A 21,544-nucleotide genomic window follows, 5' to 3' on the forward strand; every position below is an offset into this window, starting at 1 on the left:
CAAAAATTTGCACTTTACTAAAAAAATACAAATGAATGTTCATTGTCAGTTTAATATAATTTAGTAATCAAAATGTTAAAATTATTTGATTTATTAAAATTATAAAAGTAAAAACATTTATATTTTTTTCAGTAAAGCGAATATTTTTTTCTGGTCTTGGGAAGGTATATGGGCTTTGAGCACAACTTATGTCAATTTCTGCTCGTTTTGAGTTTGACTCGGTTATTTATTTTAATTTCTGTTCGTTTTGGGTTTCATTTATTTATCGATGCTGATTTGTGGCAGTTTTGAGCTTGGTAGATGATTTGATTTTATTTTTGCTCATTTTTTGTTTGATGGAGTTCTTTATTTTTCTTTGAAAAACTTATTTTGTGGAAATTTTTTTATAATGAATTTCTGTTCAATTTATAATGAAATAATCTTTTCAGGTACAAAGAAAATAGTACTTCAAAACCTTTTGTTTTTTAAGACTTTATAGTTTGGCCTGCTATTTGTATGCTGGAGAAAAATTATCAGGAATTTTTAACAACATTCACCATTTTAAAAATCTGGACACAAATAGTACTGTTTAACTTAGTTTCATACCTCCTCTTGTTGACCTGAAATGGAAAACTTGATACCATTCGCAAAAAAATCTGTTTACTTTCTTTGATAGCTTTGATACACTTACACTAGTTTGATTTGGTTAAATTTTAAGAGCAGAAGTAGCCTCGAAAGTTGAATATAATACCCTCAGTCGTTCTTGGGATACTGCTGAGATTCCTAATAGGTAATTAGCATTATCACAGTGCATTTTAATTTAATATTAAGGAAACATTTAGTTTTTAAACATAATGGGCAAATGGGAGGGTGGGAGTGGAAGGGGGACTAGTTGCCCTCCGATCAATTTCGACTATTAAAAAGGGCATCAGCCATTTCTATTTTCAATCGAATGAGCCCCTTTCGAAGTTCCAACGACAACTCCTTCGATACGAAGGGCCCTGGTCTAAACAACAACAACAATAAAATATTAATAATCACTTTCGACAATTAAAAAGGGCACTAGCCCTTTGAATTTCCAATCGTATGAGATTTTTTGAAGTTTCTACAAGAAAGCCTTCTATAAAACATTATATGCCCCTGGGCATAACTTAAAACCCTTGCCCTAAGGGTTGTAGGGGTGTATCCTCCTCAAAAACATATTTTCTATCTGGAAATCAACTACGCTGAACAAAATGGCTATCTCCTAATTTTGATTGGATGTGTTGGGGGGAGAGATGGGCGTGAAGGGGGGGCGAGTCGCCCTCCAATCACTTTCGACGATTAAAAAGGGCACTAGCCCATTGAATTTCCAATCGAATTAGCCTTTTTTGAAGTTTCTACGACAAAGCCTTCTATAAAAACCTTATATGCCCCCAGGGCATAACTTAAAACCCTTGCCCTGAGGGTTTCAGGGGAGTGTCCTTCTCAAAAACATATTTTCTATGTGGAAATCAACTACGCTGAACAAAATGGCTAGTTGCCCTCCAATTACTTTCAACTATTAAAAAGGGCACTAGCCCTTTGAATTTAAAATCAATTGAGCCCCTTTTGAAGTTTCTATGACAACACCTTCTATAAAAACCTAATATACCCCAGGATATAACTTAAAACCCTTGCCCTGATGGTTGTTGGGGAGTGTCCGCCTCAAAAACGTATTTTCTATGTGGAAATCAACTACGCTGATCAAAATGGCTATCTCAAAATTTTAATTGGATGTGTTTGGGAGATTTATGGGCGTGGGGGAGAGGCTAGTTGCCCTCCAATCACTTTCGACTATTAAGAAGAGCACTAGCCATTTGAATTCCCAATCGAATGAGCCTGTTTTGAAGTTTCTGCGACGACACATTCTATAAAATCCTTATATGCCCCCAGGGTATAACTTAAAACCTTTGCCCTGAGGGTTTTGGGGGAGTTTCATCCTCAAAAACATATTTTCCATCTGGAAATAAACTACGCTGAACAAAATGGCTATCTCAAAATTTTGATTGGATGTGTTTGGGGGAACGATGGGCGTGGGGGGGGGGGCTGGTTGCCCTCCAACCACTTTCGGTTTTTAAAAAGGGCACTAGCCCTTTGAATTTCCAATCGAATGAGCCTGTTTTGAAGTTTCTACGACAACGCCTTCTATAAAAACCTTATATGCCCCCAGGGCACAACTTAAAACCTTTGCCCTGAGGGTTGCGGGAGAGTGTCCTCCTCAAAAACATATTTTCTATCTGGAAATCAACTAGCCTACGCTGAACAAAATGCCTATCTCAAAACTTTGATTGGATGTGTTTTGGGGAATGATGGGCGGGGGGGGGGGGGTAGTTGCCCTCCGATCACTTTCGACTATTAAAAAGGGCACTAGCCCTTTGAATTTCCAATCAAATGAGCCTATTTTGAAGTTTCTACGACAACGCCTTCTGTAAAAACCTTATATGCCCCCAGGGCATAACTTAAAACCCTTGCCCTGAGGGGTGTGGGGGAGTATCCTCCTCAAAAACATATTTTCTATCTGGAAATCAACTACGCTGAACAAAATGGCCATCTCATAATTTTGATTGGATGTGTTTGGGGGAACGATGGGCGTGGAGGGGGGGGGCTGGTTGCCCTCTAATCACTTTCGATTTTTAAAAAGGGCATTAGCCCTTTGAATTTCCAATCGAATGAGCCTGTTTTGAAGTTTCTACGACAACGCCTGCTATAAAAACCTTATATGCCCCCAGGGCACAACTTAAAACCTTTGCCCTGAGGGTTGCGGGAGAGTTTCCTCCTCAAAAACATATTTTCTATCTGGAAATCAACTAGCCTACGCTGAACAAAATGCCTATCTCAAAACTTTGATTGGATGTGTTTTGGGGAATGATGGGCGGGGGGGGGCCCGGAGTTGCCCTCCAATCACTTTCGACTATTAAAACGGGCACTAGCCCTTTAAATTCCAAATCGAATGTCTTTATTGGGATGTTTACATGGTAATGCCGTAATTAAAAACATTATTTGCCCCCAGGATAAAGCTTAAAACCCTGGCCCGAATATGGTGGGGGAGTATCCTCTCCAAAAAGATACTGTCTATCTGGACATAAATTACGCGGAATAAAATGGCTATATCAAAATTTTAATCGGATGTGTTTTCGAAACTGATGGGTGTGGGGGAGTGTCCTCCTCAAAAACCCATTTTCCATCTTGAAATCAACTACGCTAAACAAAATGGCTATCTTAAAATTTTGATTGGATGTGTTTGGGGGAATGATGGGCGTGGGGGGAGGGGCTAGGTGGCCTCCAACCACTTTCGACTATTAAAAAGGGTACTAGCCCATTGAATTTCCAATCGAATGAGCCTGCTTTGAAGTTTCTACGACAACGCCTTCAATAAAAACCTTATATGCCCCAAGGGCATAACTTAAACCCTTGCCCTGAGGGTTGTGGGGGAGTGTCCTCCTCAAAAACATATTTTCTATCTGGAAATCAACTACGCTAACTTGCCCTGAGGGTTGTGGGGGAGTGTCCTCCTCAAAACACATTTTCTATCTGGAAATCAACTACGCTGAACAAAATGGCTATATCAAAATTTCGATTGGATGTGTTTGGGGGAATGATTGGCGTGAGGGGGGGGGGCTAGTTGTCCTTCAATCACTTTCAACTATTAAAAAGGACACAAGAACTCGCGATTTCCAATCGACTGAGCCCCTTTTGAAGTCTCTACGACGACCCCTTCTATATGAAGTGCCCTGCTTCAAAGAAAAAAAAAATAATAATAAACTGTACATTGTGTCAACATTGATCTTATATGCCCTCAGGGCATAACTTAAAACCCTTGCCCCGAGGGTTATCGGGGAGTGTCCTCCTCAAAATGATATTTTCTATCTGAAAATCAACTACGCTCCATAAAATGGCTATATCAAAATTTTGATTGGATGTGTTTGGGGGAATGATGAGCGTGGGGGGGGGCTAGTTGCCCTCCAATCACTTTCGACTATTAAAAAGGGCACTAGCCACTCTAATTTCTAATCGAATCAGCCCTTTTCGAAGTTTCTACGACATTTCCTTCAATGCGAAGTGCCCGGGTATGGAGAAAAAAACAAAAAAAAAACACATTGTGCCCACATAGTTCTTAACTTAGGCAGCGCTAGCGCGCTGCCTATGATCGAGTTTTACATTTATCGAGTTTTTTAAGATTTCCTAATTTTTTAGGAAAAAAACAACCTGAGAAGGTTCCAAACACCTTCTCAAGCTGTTTGGAACCATACCATTGGCATAACCGCATTTGGAGGTCTTTTTCATAAAACTTGAATTCACGAGTTATTTAAGACATAATTTGCTACACCTCAAATCGAGTTTTTATATCGTTTTATATTGCTTTTTTTAAGATTTTCTAATTTTGTAGAAAAAAAAACCTGAGATGGTTCCAAACATCTTCTCAAGCTATTTGGAACCATACTATTGGCTTAACCGCATTTGGAGGTCTTTTTCATAAAATTTGAACTGACGAGTTATTTAAGACATATTTGTTATATCTTAAATCGAGTTTTTATATCGAGTTTTATATTGAATTTTTTAAGATTTCCTAATTTTTTAAGATTATATTAGGTTGTGTAAGTTTCCACTTACCAGTTCAAACAACTAGAATTTGTTTTCACTGTCCTTGGTACTTCAATGATTTTTGATGTTTTGTCTCAACAAAGTTTCAGCTTAAACATTTTCAGCTATGAAATTAGACTAAAGGAATAGAGCAGAAGCCTTTTACTTATTGCCAAGCTTGCAGTGTGACCCTGTGTATTAGGAAGGAGACCAACTGTTTCCTGGAGTACCATAAAATCGAGTGAAATGAATCCTTATTGTTAACTTGAAGACTTTCTTTTCTTTTCTTATCCACTTTTTGTACTTTTAAACGCTTTCTTCATTAATATTTGAATATTTGCATATTTGTTTGGTAAGCAGTAAGCGCTGACAGGTTAGTTATGTCAAGGACTGAAAAGCTTCACTAGCTGACGGGTCATATCTGTCACAGATCGAAAAACCGCAGCCACTGACATACAATCTATGTCACAGTAGAAAATCTCATACTTTGAGTTGAGTGACGTCTTTTTAAACATCAGATTTATGATCAGGAGCATCAGATTAGTTGAAAATGTGTCTTTGATCATTCTGGTCTTGCAAAAACAAGGTCCCCGGCACCCCAATCTATTCAAAGCCTCCCTTTTTACACCCACCCACGAAGTTCCCATTTCATTTAAATCTTTCTTTAGGACGTCCTCCCACCCCAGACGAGGACGACCTGCTTCCCGTTTAGCCCTAGATGGTTGGCCGAAAAGAACAATCTTCGGCAATCTGTCATCCTTCATCCGCATAACGTGCCCTAGCCACCTCAACCTTTCTTTCATTATAGCCCTAGAGAGCGGTATTGAACCACATTTAAGTAGAACTAATATTTGAATAGAGAAAAAATAATTGTAGGATATTTAACGCAGAATAGCAAACATTTCAGAGCCAGTTTTCCCCCTGGTAGGATTTTAAGCCTATGGCTTGTTTCCTTAGATTAGTGGGCAGTGGCACCCTTAAGCACACAAAATGTATTCTAAAAAGGATTACTCACCTGTCGGAAGGTTTTCTTTACATCTCTATTCAGGAAGTCTTCTTTTGTTTGGATATTAGTAAGGTATTGGTGAAGCTCATGAAGTTCCAGGTACTCAGCAACAGTTTTTATTTCCTGTCAATGAAATAAAAAAATGAGAAACCGGAATAAAATGTTGAAACAAAATATAATTTTGGAAACAGTTTGAAACGGTCGTAAGCACAACCTATTGAAAATATTCTAATCACTAATTTCCATTTATCCACTGAAATATAAGATATGCTACCATAAAAAAATCTCAGTCAGGAACACGTGTTTAGATAAGGAGTTTTTCATACTAGTTTTAGAGAGATCGTATGTTTCTTAAGTCCAAATAAAGTAATAAAACCTAAAGAGAATAATATTTGGTATAAGGCATTCATTCTCAACAGGAACATTTGGACCACACATTTGGTAATATTACAATTTTATAAAATAGTGCCACAAGCTACATTATCAAGATCATTACCCCTACACCCACCCCCTAAATTCCTTAACGTCTTTACCAATATGAGCTTTGAAATCATATTGCTGATAGCATTAGTCGTTCCAAGAGACTACACATACTATTTTCACATATAGGCAAGACGCAGGGATCTTTTCCGGGGGTGGGGAGAAACTTCTTTTCAAGGGTAGAGGGCAATAATTGAAAAAATATATTACATATTTTGGATAATGAGTGCCCACAAATCCAAGAAAAGGCACTTGCGTATTATATCGACCACACTTGGACAGCATCACTTGGAATATAGGCACAAGACTAATTTATTTTGCACTGGATAGGCTAGTGATAGTGGAAAGCTGAATCTCGGCATTAGGAAAATCTCATTCCGATTGGGCCCTAAATAGACACTGAGTTCTTTGACTAGATCTGTTCCTTTCATATATAGCATAAATGTGGACAAAATAAACCTAGTACACTAACTTAACCTAACCTAAGCTTTCCGCTATCACTATACACTGCAAAATAAATGAGTTTTATGGCTATATTCCAAGTGTAGTCGATATGATACGTAAGTACCCAAGAAAATCTAGGATTTGGGGGAAGGCGTCGGGCCTCGAGGCCTCCCCCTGCATACTTTCCTGGTCACACACTTTTATTTGGTTAGCAATAAACAGTATCTAAATTCGTTTCAGGATTCATATGCATAGACGACACAACTCAAGACGACATGGACGACAAGATTCGAGTACGAGATAAGCCATATTTGTCGCATCAATACATTTAGTTATAGAGAAATTTCATTTTAATTTTAAGAATATAAGGTTGAATCATCTATAAATTATGTAATTTGATCAGAAAGTTGTTTTGATTTCACTATATAAAAAACAAAAATACAGTACATTTCCCTTTCCCAGGTAGCTTATCAATCCATTCTTGGTCATATTTGGTAGATTTGGACTCGAACAAATTTCCAACTGATATTATAGAAAACTTTTTTTGTGTTCAGAGTTTTCTAAGTACCAGAAAGGTGGTAAACTGGTGGGAAAAAGGCCCCTGCCAGGCCATACGAGTTCACATTGATCATACCTGTCGGTGATTTCGGATCTACTCTTAAAACCGAGTTTAGCACTTCTGAATTTTTAGCTTCGGACAGTCTCAGATTGCTATCTAGGCCTGAGTCTCGGTCTGAACCTAAGACTATTATTTCGGACTCAGTCCTAGACCTAATAAATTCAGTCCTAGATAGTTTCAGGCTAAGTCCTAGACAAACTTATTATTATAAATTTTATTAGGTGTTTTACCGCGCCAAGTTATTGGGAATAACAAGAGCTGGTATAGGGACAGCTTAAGGAACATTATAAGTACTGTTTTCCATTCCCTAAATAAACTATTTAGTATTTTTAATTTGTATTTAATATTCTCTTCGCGAGCAATTCGTGAAAGGTTTAGTCTTATGCGCATCTTTTATCTTTCACTTCAATGCACTAATGGAAAGACGGTGTTACTGTAGAAACGAACTTTCTAAGAAGTCTAAATCTATTATGATAGGCAATTTACATCTTTTAGACTGACTACAAAACCTATATTCAATTTAAGAGGAGTAGAATCGTTTCATTACCTTCGGGAAAACAGACTATTTGCAACTGAAAATCTTGAGTAAGTCAATTGAATTTCAGAACCAATTTCTTTTATATAAGGGATACATTTTTAATTATCCCATTCATTTCTGAGCCTTTTTTAATATAAAGAAGACGAGAGTAAAAAGGGTAGCATATGCAAACTACTTGGGGGCTGAGGCTGCCTTTCGAGGGCAGGGAAAAGTTCAATGAAAATAAATTTTCCAAAAACACACATTAAAAAAATAACTTAAGGAGGAAAATAATTCTTCAAAGGGCATAGTCAGCTGCTTTTGTGCTGAAGTGACCCAGGATTAAGACATTAGGTTTCCAGATATGGCACCGCCATTTCACCTAAAGGTCGCAATTAACGTGCACACAAGTATTAAATGAAAATTGAAGGTTTTTTAAATTAGGTGGTAATTTAGCTCTCTTGAATCAATTTTGAAACACGGTAAAAAATCCCCCCCTCAACGGTGTTAATTGGTCCTGCAGATAAGAACTTTCAATCTATGCACCAATATAATGGGATGTAACACCCGTGGTTAATATGATCAAAAAATAAAATTTTTAGTTAAAACTCCTAGACGTAGCAGCGACGATGTATACCTAAAGTTAATCGATTCTTTTTTCCTTCCAAAAAGTTCGTGGTAACGAACTGCAAGTAGCGAACCGGCTCAATAGTAACCGAAACTGTAAGGAGCGACCCGGCTCAATAGTAACCGAAACCCTAGTAAAAAAAATTTTTGATACCAATAAATACATCAAAAGAATCAAATTTTTATGCTGATTTCAAATATATAAGTTTTATCAAAATTAATCCCACCCATCAAAAATTACGTGCCAGAGAAAATTTGCCTGATTTTCGAAAAAGGGCGAAACATCCCCTAAAAGTTATAGAACCTCAATGAAAATCATACTATCAGATTCAGCTTATCAGAGAACCCTACTGTAGACGTTTCAAGCTCCTATCTGCAAAAATGTGGAATTTTGTATTTTTTGCCAGAAGAAAGATCACGGAAGCGTGTTTATTTTATTTTTTCCCAGGGGTGATTGTATCGACCCAACGGTCCTAGAATATCGCGGGAGGACTCATTCGAACGAAAATTAAAAGTTCTAGTGCCCTTTTTAAGTGACCAAAAAAATGGAGGGCAATTAGTCCCCCTCCCACGCTCACTTTTTTCCCAGAGTCTCCCGATCAAAATTTTGAGATAGCCATTTTGTTCAGCATGGTAAAAAATATAATAACTATGTTTTTGAGGATGAGTTAATCCCCCACAGTCCCCGGGGGAAGGGCTGCAAGTTATGAACTTTGCCCAATGTTTACATATAGTATTGGTTATTGGGAAGTATACAGACGTTTTCAGGGGGGATTTTTTCTGGTAGTTGGGGGATGGGATGAGTCGGGGGTTACGTGGGAGGATCTTTCCACGGAGGAAGTTTTCATGGGGGAAAGGATATTGCTACGAAGCATTATTTAAAAAAAATGATAAGAAATTAAATTAAAAAAAGAAGTTTTTCAACTGAAATTAAGGAATAACATAAAAACTTAAAACGAACAGAAATTATTACGCTTTATAATTGGGTTTGCCCCCTAGTCAATACCTCGCTCTTTACGCTAAAGATTTTTTTAGTACTTTCATAAGAGCTATTTATTCTAATTAATGGCTTTTGTGACTAAGGGGTCATTTTTAAAGAATTGGAACAAAATTCGAACTCTAGCGTAAAGAGCGAGGTATTGACTAGGGGGCGAACCCCCTAATGTATGTATTAAAAATATAAGAATATAGAAATTCGTTACGTAAGTTAATTCGCAAGTTACGTATATCTATTACTAGTAAAAACCTTCATAAATAAAGTTAAACAACTTTCGAGAAAGCCATTTAACCAAAAAAAAGTAAAATTAATATGCAAATTTCGTTTTAAGTATTCATGTACGGTGAGCCAAAATCAGAACCTGCAAACGTTCAAAAACGTTCAGAAATTAAATAAAAAAACAAACAATTTTTTTAACTGAAAATAAGGAGAGACATTAAAACTTAAAACGAACAGAAATTATTCCGCATATGAAAGGGGCTGTTCCCTCCTCAACGCCTCGCTCTTTACGCTGAAGTCAGACTCTTTCTCACAACTCTGTTTTTTAAAACAATAAAAAACTTTAGCTTAAAGAGCGAGGTGTTGAGGAGGGGACAGCCCCTTTCATATATGGAATAATTTCTGTTCATTTTAAGTTTTAATGTCGCTCCTTACTTTCAGGTAAAAAAAACTTGTTTTTTTTTTTTAATTCTTGAAGACACGACTTGTACACTCTTAAAGAGACAAGATGGTGAACCTCCAGTTTAGGGCTTTATGATCTGGAAGATGTAGCTAGACGGCAGAATAGTAACATATTGTACCGGCGTGTTAATAATTGAAAGGGAATAGTCAATCCGGACTTGTCCCAGTTAAATTTGCAGAACATTTTCAGCACATTATATAAGTATTAGACAGTATGATCGTTCCCTATCTCACCCATTATAGAAACCCGGACCGAGGTGCGAGTGTTCCGGAGAACGTAAAAACATAAGCGACATTAGATCTTTTCACGAGTAGACAAGTCAGACTTCTCTTGAACGCGAAACTTGGCTTTAACGTTGGAACACTAAATTTTAAAGAAACTAATTTTATATTAACGTATTCCAATACATATATGAAAATTGGTAATTAGTAGTGCAATGTTATTATTAGATGTTTTTAGGAATTACAAGTATAGGTTTCGAAGTCTCGAGTTGGTTTCAAAGGCACTTTGAGAAAGTTTCTGCCAAAATACGTGGTACAGGGTAATTGGACCGCTGATGGCAGATCAAATGAGAGGAGCTGTTTTACGCACTAATGAAGGATTACGTGAGAGGAGCTGTTTGTTCGGACCGAGAATGAAGAGCCAGAAATCATGTGCGGTAAACTTACTGCTAATTATCTTTATACAGTGATTTTGAGAGTGCTAAGCCTTGATGAAATTACAGCAAAAGATACAAAAAAAGAATTAAAAAGTTTTTGCCACTTTGGATATGAAGTAAGATTTATTTTGTGAGGAACTATTAGTGACAGTACTAAAATGATTAGAAAATAATAAGGCCATAGGTGCTGAATTAGTTTTTTTCTTTTAAATATGGTGATTGTGAGGTTAGAGATAAGTTATTGAAGATTATGAATATGATTTCTGAAAAATGGGAAGCACCCAGCGATTTTAGGAGAACTCTAATTAAACCCCTCCATAATGAAAAAAAAAAATTTATAATAAAGATAATAAGAGTGACTGCGGTAGTTATAGAGGCATTAGCCTCGTTTCTGTAGGAAGCAAATTAATTAGTATTATGATGCTTTTTAGACTTAGAGATGCTGTAGACAAAGTTTTAAGAAAAGAACAGTGTGGTTTTAGGGAGGATAGATGATCAAGTTTTCACTCTTAGATTAATAATTTAGAAGTGTCTGAGTGATTAAACGCCTTTAGTCCTCAGTTTTATAGATTATGAGCAAGGGGGTGATTCAACTGATAGAAGAACTCTAGCGAAGGTCCTATCCTTGTTTGGTATATCAGATAATACATTAAGGTGATTAGTGCTATGTACGAGAATAACAATGCTGCGGTTAAGGTACAAAATGAGGTTAGTGGTTGGTTTCGCATAAAATCGGGAGTTACGCAGCGTTGCGTTCTATCCTTATTTATATGGGTCATTTGATGGACTTTATACTAAGGAGCACAGCAAAGGTAATGAGAGAAAACAAAATCCAATGGGGAAGTAAAATTCTACTATACTTAGATTATGCTGTTAATTTAAGCATCATAAATGAAAATGTTAACAAAAGGAATGAACTTTAAAAGGTTTTCCGAGTTAAAAGTGCAAGAATACTACTACTACTACTACTAACAACTCACCGCAGCCCCAAGCCGCCCAAGGCCAACACAGCTACGCGAGCTCCTCCTCCATCCCAATCTATTCAAAGCCTCCCTCTTTACACCCTCCTACGAAGTTTCCATTTCCTTTAAATGTTGCTTCATGATGTCCTCCCACGCCAGACGAGGACGACCTGCTTTCCGTTTACCCCTAGACGGCTGGTCGAAAAGGACAATCTTCGGCAATCTGTTATCCTCAGAACGTGCCCTAACTACCTCAACCTTACTTTCATTGTAGCCCTAAAGAGTGATACTGAACTACGTGGTTCGTACAACCTTCTGCTCTAAATATGATCGGTAGGCTATTTACCCATAGCAGCCCGCAGGTCGACTCTCTATGAAATTTCTGGCAAATCATCAACCACTTTTCAGGGTCCCCTTGTTTCTGGGCCATATTTGACCACTGCAATCGCTGTAGCGTCCAATAGTCTAATCTTACTTTGCGGGCTTATCTTCCTATTCTTCCAAACTTTTTTTAACTGTGAAAAAACACCCTGAGCCTTCGCAATTCTATTTTTAATATCTTCACTGCTCCCACCATCTTCACTAATAATACTACCAAGGTAAGTGAAGCTGCCCACCTGATCAATCTTTTCATTACCCAACGTCACCCTTTCATCTTCACTTATTCCTAGCCTTAGAGATTCAGGCTTCTTAACATTAATTTTCAAACCTATTCTAGCGCCCTGACCTCACAAAACGTATAAAAGTTCGTTCACTTCGCTCACACTTTCATCTGGGATGCTTAGATCGTCAGTATAATCTAAGTCCAGGAGACTTTTTCCTCCCCATTTGATTCCGTGGTCTCCCATTGCCTTCCTGTGCTCCTTAAGACTAAGTCCATCAAAATAATCCAAATAAAGGGGGATAGAACAAAACAAATGAAACTCAGAGAGGAAAGAAAATAACAAAATGAAAACTAAAATAAAAAAAGGTAGATCACAACCCTGCTTAACTCCTGATTTAATACAAAACCAGCTGCTAACCTCATTTCCTACCTTAACCGCAGCAGTGTTATTCTCGTACATAGTACTAATCACTTTAATGTATTTGTCTGGTGTACAATACAAGGATAAAACCTTTACTAAAGCTACAGAATCGAACGCTTGCTCATAATCTATAAAACTAAGGACCAAAGGTGTTTAAAAACTTAGGCATATCTCAATTATTAGCCTAAGAGTGAAATTTGGTCGACACATCCTCTATCTTTTCTAAAACCACACTGTTCTTCCCTTAAAACTTTGTCTACGGCATCTCTCAGTCTAAAAAGTATCATATTACTAAGTAATTTACTACCTACAGAGACCAGACTAATGCCTCGATAATTACCACACTCACTTTTATCACCTTTCTTATAAAGTGGCTTCACTAATTGTGGCCCCATTCCTATCTTTAACTGGGACAATTCCGGATTGACTACTCCCTCTCAATTTGTTAACACGCCAGTACAATATTTTACTATTATGCCGTCTAGCTGCATCTTCCAGATCGTCGGCAATTTTATCCATGGCCTCCACTTCACACCCCCTTAGTTCATATTTTAATGCTTTCTCCACTGTCTTTACATTCCTTTTATTTTCCTATGATCTATCACTCAGATAATTCTTGTACAAGTCCTTTCTATTAAACATAAAGCTTTTTCACTAATATTCTTAGCTGCAGTTCTTGCTTTCTTCCCTAAGACACCTTCAGCAACCTCACAAATTATTTTTCTAAAATTACTCCAACCATCTTCCACATTATCAAATTTCTAAACTCTCAAATTTAGCATTCAACTGTTCCTGGAAAGTTTCTCTCAAATTTTTATCCTGGAGTCTACTAACATCATAACTTCCCGGGAGGTAGTTACCCTTCCGATATTTCAGCTTTAAAATAACCCTTGACACTACTAGATGGCGATCTTTACTCTTAACATCAATAACGGCGCTACTATATACCCTAGTATCTTGTATTGATCCTGCCAGTCTTCGGTTTACTATAACATAATCAATAAGGTTAGCTGCCTTACCACCACGGGAATACCTTGTTAACTTATGGGCCATTTTATGACGAAACACTGTATTGGTTATAACTAGATTGTTATAACCACAAAATCGCAAAAGTCTGTATCCATTACTGTTTTCTTTTCCTACACCAAATTTATCTAGGCTAGGATACCATCTATCCCTATTTCTACCGACCTGGGCGTTAAAAATCTCTCAGTAAAAACATCGTATTTCTACCTGGGACCCTGTCTATTTGCTCCTGTAACTGTAAATAAAATTCATCTGAGTCACTAGTATCTCCGTCAGTCGGTTCTACAGGGGCCTATACTACTGTAACTGATACCCTGAACTTTTAGGATTTGAAAATTAATGTCAAGAAAACTAAAGTCGATAAGAATAGCAATAAGTGAAGGTGAAGAGATGACGCTGGGTAACGAGAAGATCGATTAAGTGGACAGCTTCACTTATTTAGGCAGTATTATCAGTAAAAACGGTGGGTGCAGTGAAGATGTTAAAAGTAGAATAGCCAATGCCCAGTGTAGTTTTCACAGTTGAAAAAAGTTCAGAAGAATGGGAAGATAAGTCTGCGAACTAAGATTAAAATATTTGAAGCTAAAGTGACTACAGTAGTCAAGTATGGTTCTCAAGCGTAGGCGCATCAAAAAACGGGATGAGGGGTTGCTAGATGTTTTCCAGAAAAATTGCATACGGATCGTTTTAGGTACCCGACAAACTGACCGTACCTCAAATAGTAAGCTGTACGAATGTGGTTCAATCCTGATTTCTTCTGGCCTGTGTGAATAAAAAAAAAAACACTTTTGGGAAGAGCATAGACGCTTTCCGAGCTTAGCGCGGCTGGAGGAGTATGAGCAATACAGGAAAGTCCTTCTGACTGTGTTACGAAGAGCAAAGCGTGGTTACCTGGGCCAACAACTGACGGAAAGCGGGAAGGATGGTCGAAAAGTGTGGCATATTATCAACTCGGTACTACGCCCAACCACTAAGTCTTCAACATTACCAGCGAAATTGGTCGTGAATGATGAAGAAATTACCGAACCTACACAGGTTGCCGAATTGCTGAGCACATTTTTCGCAAATACCGGCCAGACCACAGCAAATTCGGTCGGGATACCAGCTAAATCATACAAAGAATACCTTGGCCCGAAGTGCATGAAATCAATGGCAGTGAGTCATGTAACACCAGGTGAGCTCGAATTACTCGTAGAAAATTTGAAGGGCTCTTCTGCTTCAGGCTCGACCTGGTCCACACAAAGGTACTAAAAGCAGTAGTGACGACCATTGCTGAGCCTCTAACTTACCTTGTAAATCTTTCATTAGATAAAGGGGTCTTTCCTGAAATGTTAAAAAAGGCAAGGATAATACCTCTTCACAAAGGTGGATGTCATATAGACACAGCAAATTATAGACCAATCTCAGTCTTATCAGTTTTCTCGAAAGTCTTTGAAACGCCGATGAAAAACCAGCTTTACCAATATTTAGAGGCCAAAGGCTTTTTCAACACCCGCCAATTCGGGTTTAGGACTGGCCATTCAACCGAAGACGCCCTTACTTCACTAAGTTTATTCGTAAACAGAATCCTAGATTCGGGTGCTTTACCTGCAGCTGTGCTTCTAGATATTAGGAATGCGTTTGATAGCATGCACCACAAAATGCTACTAGGAAAGCTGGATCATATTGGAGTTCGTGGCCGAGTCCTAGATTGGTCTAAGTCTTACCTGGAAAATCGTCGAGTTTACACAGGAAATGACCATACAAATGATGTCTTAGTTAACTGCGGGGTGCCATAGGGATCTAAATTGGGACCGGTATTGTTTCTTGTTCACGTAAATGATCTTCAGCAAGTACTGACTCCTCATAAAGAAAGAAAAACGAGCAAATCTCCTGCAAGTCGTAGCCCTTATTGCTGCAAATTATGTCACCCACAAACGATGCCGGGGTCTATAGTAGAAGCTGAGGACGAACTAACAGCATTTGCGGATGATTCACTTATGGCAAGCTCAGAATGGAACGTCAAGTCTCTCAAAACGAAGCTACAAGACATTCTTGAAGAAACGTACCTGTGGATGGACGCGAATCGTCTAGTCATCAACAGTGACAAATCGAGTGTTTTATTATTTTCACGTATAGATTCGCTGGCTCCTGATGTGATTGGCATTGAAACCTCTCGTGGACTTATCAAGAGACCAAAAAAAGGACACGTTCGATACCTAGGGGTATCGACGAAAACCTCTCGTTCAGACACTACATAGCAAGTGTCGAGACGAAGCTTTCAAGGAACCTTGGAATCTTGAGAAAACTTAGTCACCAATTCCCTAAAAAAAATACTGATCCTGATTTACAATGCAGTTATCAAGCCTCACATTCAATATTGCTCTACAGTCGAGTAATTCACTTTCAAGACACGTTTACATACACTAAACTCACTTCACAGTAAAGCACTTCGAATTTTACGCCCATCACCGAACAGGCTGTCAATGATATCATTTTACAGACTATCTTGTACTGTTTTTTGTTTTAAATATTTTTCAGGAACACTCCTATTACCATTTAAAGGCTTATTCACATTAGCATCACAAATCCATAATTTAAATACACGATCTCCATCAGACATTTACATACCCCCGACACCGTCAGCTAGGTCGGAATTTTCTCCTGGAATTGCGTGTGCTAGAGAGTGGAATGCACTTCCGCAAGAGCTGAAATCATATAGGTCTCTCGGCTCCTTTAAAAAGAATGTAAAAAAATATCTAAAAGATTAAAAATTTATTTACTAGATTTATTTTATTTTTATTATGTTTAGGAGTGTTTGATATTATTATTATTTATTATATTTTAGTTTGATACTTCAAGGGGTGTGAGCGGAGGAGAAGTTGCATTAAATCTTTGTTATTTGATGGCGGTTCGGGGTGGAAATAGGAGAGGACAGGAGGCCACGCTGTATTTAGAGTGTGCAATTATTACCGGCCCAAATGTGCATCAATGCACAAGGAATTTAGTTAAGTGTATTTTTTTATTTTTTTATTAAAACCCATATTGAACTTGAAAATTGAACTTGAAAACTAGGGTATATTGAGAGAAAGGATGAGATGGCTAGGGCACGTTTTGCACGATGAAGGATGACAGATTGCCAAAGAGTGTCCTTGTCGGCCAACTGTCTAGGGTGAAACAAAAAGCGGGTCAAACCCGAATGGGATTGGAGGATGTCATAAGGAAAGATTTAGGGGAAACGAGAACTTATTGGGAGGGGCAAAGAGGGGGGCTTTGAATAGATTAAATAATTTCTGACATCACACTGGCTAATCATGACAAAACGAAAGAATCGTAAAGAAGAGAGAAACGAAGATAATAACAGCAAGTAAAAAAACAAAAGAACTATGCAAATATTTCGGTCAAGACTTCCACTTGACCTTCTTCAGTCAAAATATTAAAAAATACAGATAAAACTAGATAGAAGTATAATATAAAAACCAGATCTTAAAACAAACACTGAAAGTGAAATAGTAAAGACCCTTTTATAGCAACGATGACAGGTTATCCTTTTGTTATCCTCGTTTCTCTCTTCTTTACGATTCTTTGGTTTTTGTTTGAATAGATTGGGATTAAGGAGCAGCGTTCGTAGCTGTGTCGGCTTCAGGCGGCTTGCTACTGCAGTGAGTTGTTAGTAATAGTATGGTTCATTTGTTCATTCATAGTAAGTTGTGTTTGTTTTAAGTTGGACTTACTGTATAACTTTATTTTTGCTCGTTTTAGGATTCAATTTCTTACTCCTTTTTTAGGATCTTAACTTTATTTTTAGAAAAAATTGTTAGAAAATACTTTTAAAATTAATATATAAAAATAAATCAGTCTGGATATGTAAGGTATTTTGACATCGGAAACTCTCTAATGCAAAACAAAGGAGGATTTGGTAAACTTAAAGATTAAATCCTCCAATTAGGGGTAAAGGCTAAACAGAAAACCTTTCTTGTATCACTTTCATATATTACTTTCGTAATTGAAACACAGTAATTTTGTATCATCTGTAGACTCTTCTACAATAGACTAAAAAAGAATCAAATGAATAACCTTAACTAATAATCTAATTATAACAGAAGGCTTACCAAAAGCAATTTCAGCCTGCACTGCATGTAAAAACAGAAATAATTAGAGATTAATAAAATGTGCAAAGTACAACCTAGTGAAGAATAAATGTTTGTAAATGGTGAAGATTTGTTTATTATTGCTAGTAATACACCCTTACAACAGTTCATAAAATTTTATAAGCAGGAATAAATTAAATGGAGGTTGAGCGGTTGGGTATTAATCAAAAACTTGCAAATCAAGCTAAAACTTCTGAACTATTCGAATAATTGAAGTAGGCGGAGTAAAACCGATTAAACATAAAAAAATCTCTAAATATAAAAGGGCAGCAGATCATCATTACAGGCGAAATATCTAGCGGGAGGGATAGAATTCACCCTATCTTTATTTACTTTATCAATACCATAAGTGCCATAAACCATGCTTTGAGATTTTTCTAATACAAGCCAGAGGTCTGACTAAATTAAAACGGAAATAGCAACTGCAACCTTACTCATTTTTTGAACATTATAATAAAGCAGGAGCTCGCAACACATATAGACAATAGCCTTTCAATTGTAGTTGAAATTTTATACACACCTGCAGCATAGCAACTGCAGCCTTACTCATTTTTTTAACATTATATTAAAGCAGGAGCTCGCAACACATAAAGACAATAGCCTTTCGATTGTAGTTGAAATTTTATACAGACCTGCAGCATAGCAACTGCAACCTTACTCATTTTTTGAACATTATAATAACGCAGGAGCTCGCAACACATAAAGACAATAGCCTTTCGATTGTAGTTGAAATTTTAAACAGACCTGCAGCATAGCAACTGCAACCTTACTCATTTTTTGAACATTATAATAAAGCAGGAGCTCGCAACACATAAAGACAATAGCCTTTCGATTCTAGTTGAAATTTTAAACAGACTTGCAGCATAGCAACTGCAACCTTACTCATTTTTTGAACATTATAATAAAGCAGGAGCTCGCAACACATAAAGACAATAGCCTTTCGATTGCAGTTGAAATTTTAAACAGACCTGCAGCATAACAACTGCAGCCTTACTCATTTTTTGAACATTATAATAAAGCAGGAGCTCGCAACATATAAAGACAATAGTCTTTCGATTGTACTTTAAATTTTAAACAGACCTGCAGCATAGCCACTGCAACCTTACTCATTTTTTGAACATTATAATAAAGCAGGAACTCGCAACACATAACGACAATAGCCTTTCGATTGTAGTTGAAATTTTACACAGACCTGCAGCATAGCAACTGCAGCCTTACTCATTTTTGTAACATTATAATAAAGCAGGAGCTCACAACACATAAAGACAATAGCCTTTCGATTGTAGTTGAAATTTTATACAGACTTGCAGCATAGCAACTGCAGCCTTACTCATTTTTTGAACATTATAATAACGCAGGAGCTCACAACACATACAGACAATAGCCTTTCGATTGTAGTTGAAATTTTATACAGACCTGCAGCATAGCAACTGCAACCTTACTCATTTTTTGAACATTATAATAAAGCAGGAGCTTGCAACACATAAAGACAATAGCCTTTCGATTCTAGTTGAAATTTTATACAGACTTGCAGCATAGCAACTGCAACATTACTCATTTTTTGAACATTATAATAAAGCAGGAGCTCGCAACACATAAAGACAATAGCCTTTCGATTGCAGTTGAAATTTTAAACAGACCTGCAGCATAACAACTGCAGCCTTACTCATTTTTTGAACATTATAATAAAGCAGGAGCTCGCAACACATAAAGACAATAGCCTTTCGATTGCAGTTGAAATTTTAAACAGACCTGCAGCATAACAACTGCAGCCTTACTCATTTTTTGAACATTATAATAAAGCAGGAGTTCGCAACATATAAAGACCATAGTCTTTCGATTGTACTTTAAATTTTAAACAGACCTGCAGCATAGCCATTGCAACCTTACTCATTTTTGGAACATTATAATAAAGCAGGAGCTCGCAACACATAACGACAATAGCCTTTCGATTGTAGTTGAAATTTTACACAGACCTGCAGCATAGCAACTACAACCTTACTCATTTTTTGAACATTATAATAAAGCAAGAGCTCCCAACACATAAAGACAATAGCCTTTCGATTGTAGTTGAAATTTTAAACAGACCTTTGAAAAAAAGCGACAAGGATAAAATTATTTTTAATTCTAACATAGAAAAATAGAAAATCATCCTAAAGGGCATTTTTTAGATTTAACACAATTTCAATAAAGACAGCGACCTTTAAAAAGAAGCAATTCACCTAGTTTTGGGCAAGTCTTACTGAAATTATTGGATTTTACGTTCTACGTTATTAAGGTCTATTAATTCCGTTCGTTTTGGTATTATTATAAATTTATCGTTTTACTGTATATCACAACTGTTCTTAGATACTCCTCGCGATCAATAGTTGTTTTCAGCCCTCCTTAACTGAAAAAAAACTGTCTTAGAATGCCTAGCGTATTATCAACGGAATATTTTCTGCTCAAACTACCACTCCTGCCAGATCTTTGGAGTTAATAAATCTTTAATTCGTAATGAGTTTGATGACTCGCCATATGTACAACTTGGTTTATTGAATCTTTTACTAAAATTTCCTTTTTTCTTCAATTAGATATTGGGACGTTTTATTTTTTGTTCCTCTTGACTTTTGTGATCTTTTGGTAATTCGAATTAAATTGTTTTTATTTGATCCAATTACACGAGTTTTTTGGCCATTCATCCAAGGCCAAACGAAAAGCAGAAACTCGTCAAATGAGGTGAATAAAGTACACCATAAATTATTCAAAGGAAACTGGACCTTCATAAAAACGGAGTTAAGAGAGGAACTCTTAATAGATTGGAGGGGAGGAGTGTGCACAGCTTTGGTAGCCTCTGGCACTTGGTGCTACGATGAGTCATTGTAGTGTTAGTATTATCATTTACTATGTATATCTACTGAAGAGACTATACACAAACTGCTAATGAGGCTCTCCACTTTTCTGTTTCATACATATTTTTTGATAAATAAAGTCCATGCTAATGAAGAGCAATTTATGGTGTATATAAACGCCAATATTTATTTGAGGGTTCACCCTTGACTGAAAAAAGATCGAGGAAACTGGTCAGCTGTCCAAAAAAAATTAACTGCAAACCACAACTGAAATTTCAGGATTAGAAGCTACGTGCAATTTTCTGAGACGTACGTATATTACGTCTCTACATTAACAAGCATGTCTAAGGAGGCTGGGAGTGGGGTCATAAAGCGCATCCAGTCAAAAATACAGTCACTGCTAAAACAACCGTTTTTCTTGTAAACATGTTCGATTCCTTTTTTTCACTTAATTTCTCTGGGAATTAAGGACAAAACTCTCAACAAAATAAAATATGAAGGATTTCTTACAAGGATTTCCTGACTGACTTGAAAGGTTTCCAAAATGCAGTTTCTTTTTAATAAATGGTTACAGCTTAAACTACGCAAATTTTCAACATGAAGAAGAACTGAGGAATAAGAACTGATAAGCTAAATGGAGGTATTGGGTATGTGGGTAGTAATTTACCCAAATATTTCGATAAATCGTATTTTAATTAATAATATATAATTAATAATAAAAATTATTTTAATAAAAAAATTTGTTGAGGTATTTGGGGCAGTTGGGTACTAATTTGAAACTTTCAGGTCAATCTTGAACTTCTGAAGTAGGCGGAGTTGAAGTAGGCGGAGTAACACCTCTTGCAAGCTACAAAAAAAAAAAAAAAAAAAAAAAAAAAAAAAAAAAAAAAAAAAAAAAAGTTGCAAGCTACAACTGTTGGGATCAATGAAAAAGGTGAAATTTTCTTAGATCTACGTAT

At 36.8% G+C, this 21,544-nt stretch overlaps 1 protein-coding gene across 3 annotated transcripts in view; it reads right to left on the minus strand.

Moving 5' to 3' along the window:
* The window catches only part of RhoBTB (Rho-related BTB domain containing), a 182,699-nt gene that overhangs the window by 26,861 nt on the left and 134,294 nt on the right, over positions 1-21,544 (minus strand). For 2 of the 3 annotated variants that reach the window (XM_089091189.1, XM_089091191.1), the window contains exons 10-11: positions 17,716-17,736; positions 5,597-5,710 (exon numbers count right to left, since the gene is read on the minus strand). In XM_089091189.1, the coding sequence (XP_088947315.1) occupies positions 5,597-5,710; positions 17,716-17,736 (135 nt within the window). The remainder of the gene's footprint in view (positions 1-5,596; positions 5,711-17,715; positions 17,737-21,544) is intronic. The other variant, XM_089091190.1, reaches the window with a different exon arrangement.

The sequence above is a fragment of the Artemia sp. Qi Xiang Cuo genome, chromosome 6 (assembly GCF_049724085.1).
Source record: "Artemia sp. Qi Xiang Cuo chromosome 6, ASM4972408v1, whole genome shotgun sequence".
NCBI classification, from domain to species: Eukaryota; Metazoa; Arthropoda; class Branchiopoda; order Anostraca; family Artemiidae; genus Artemia; species Artemia sp. Qi Xiang Cuo.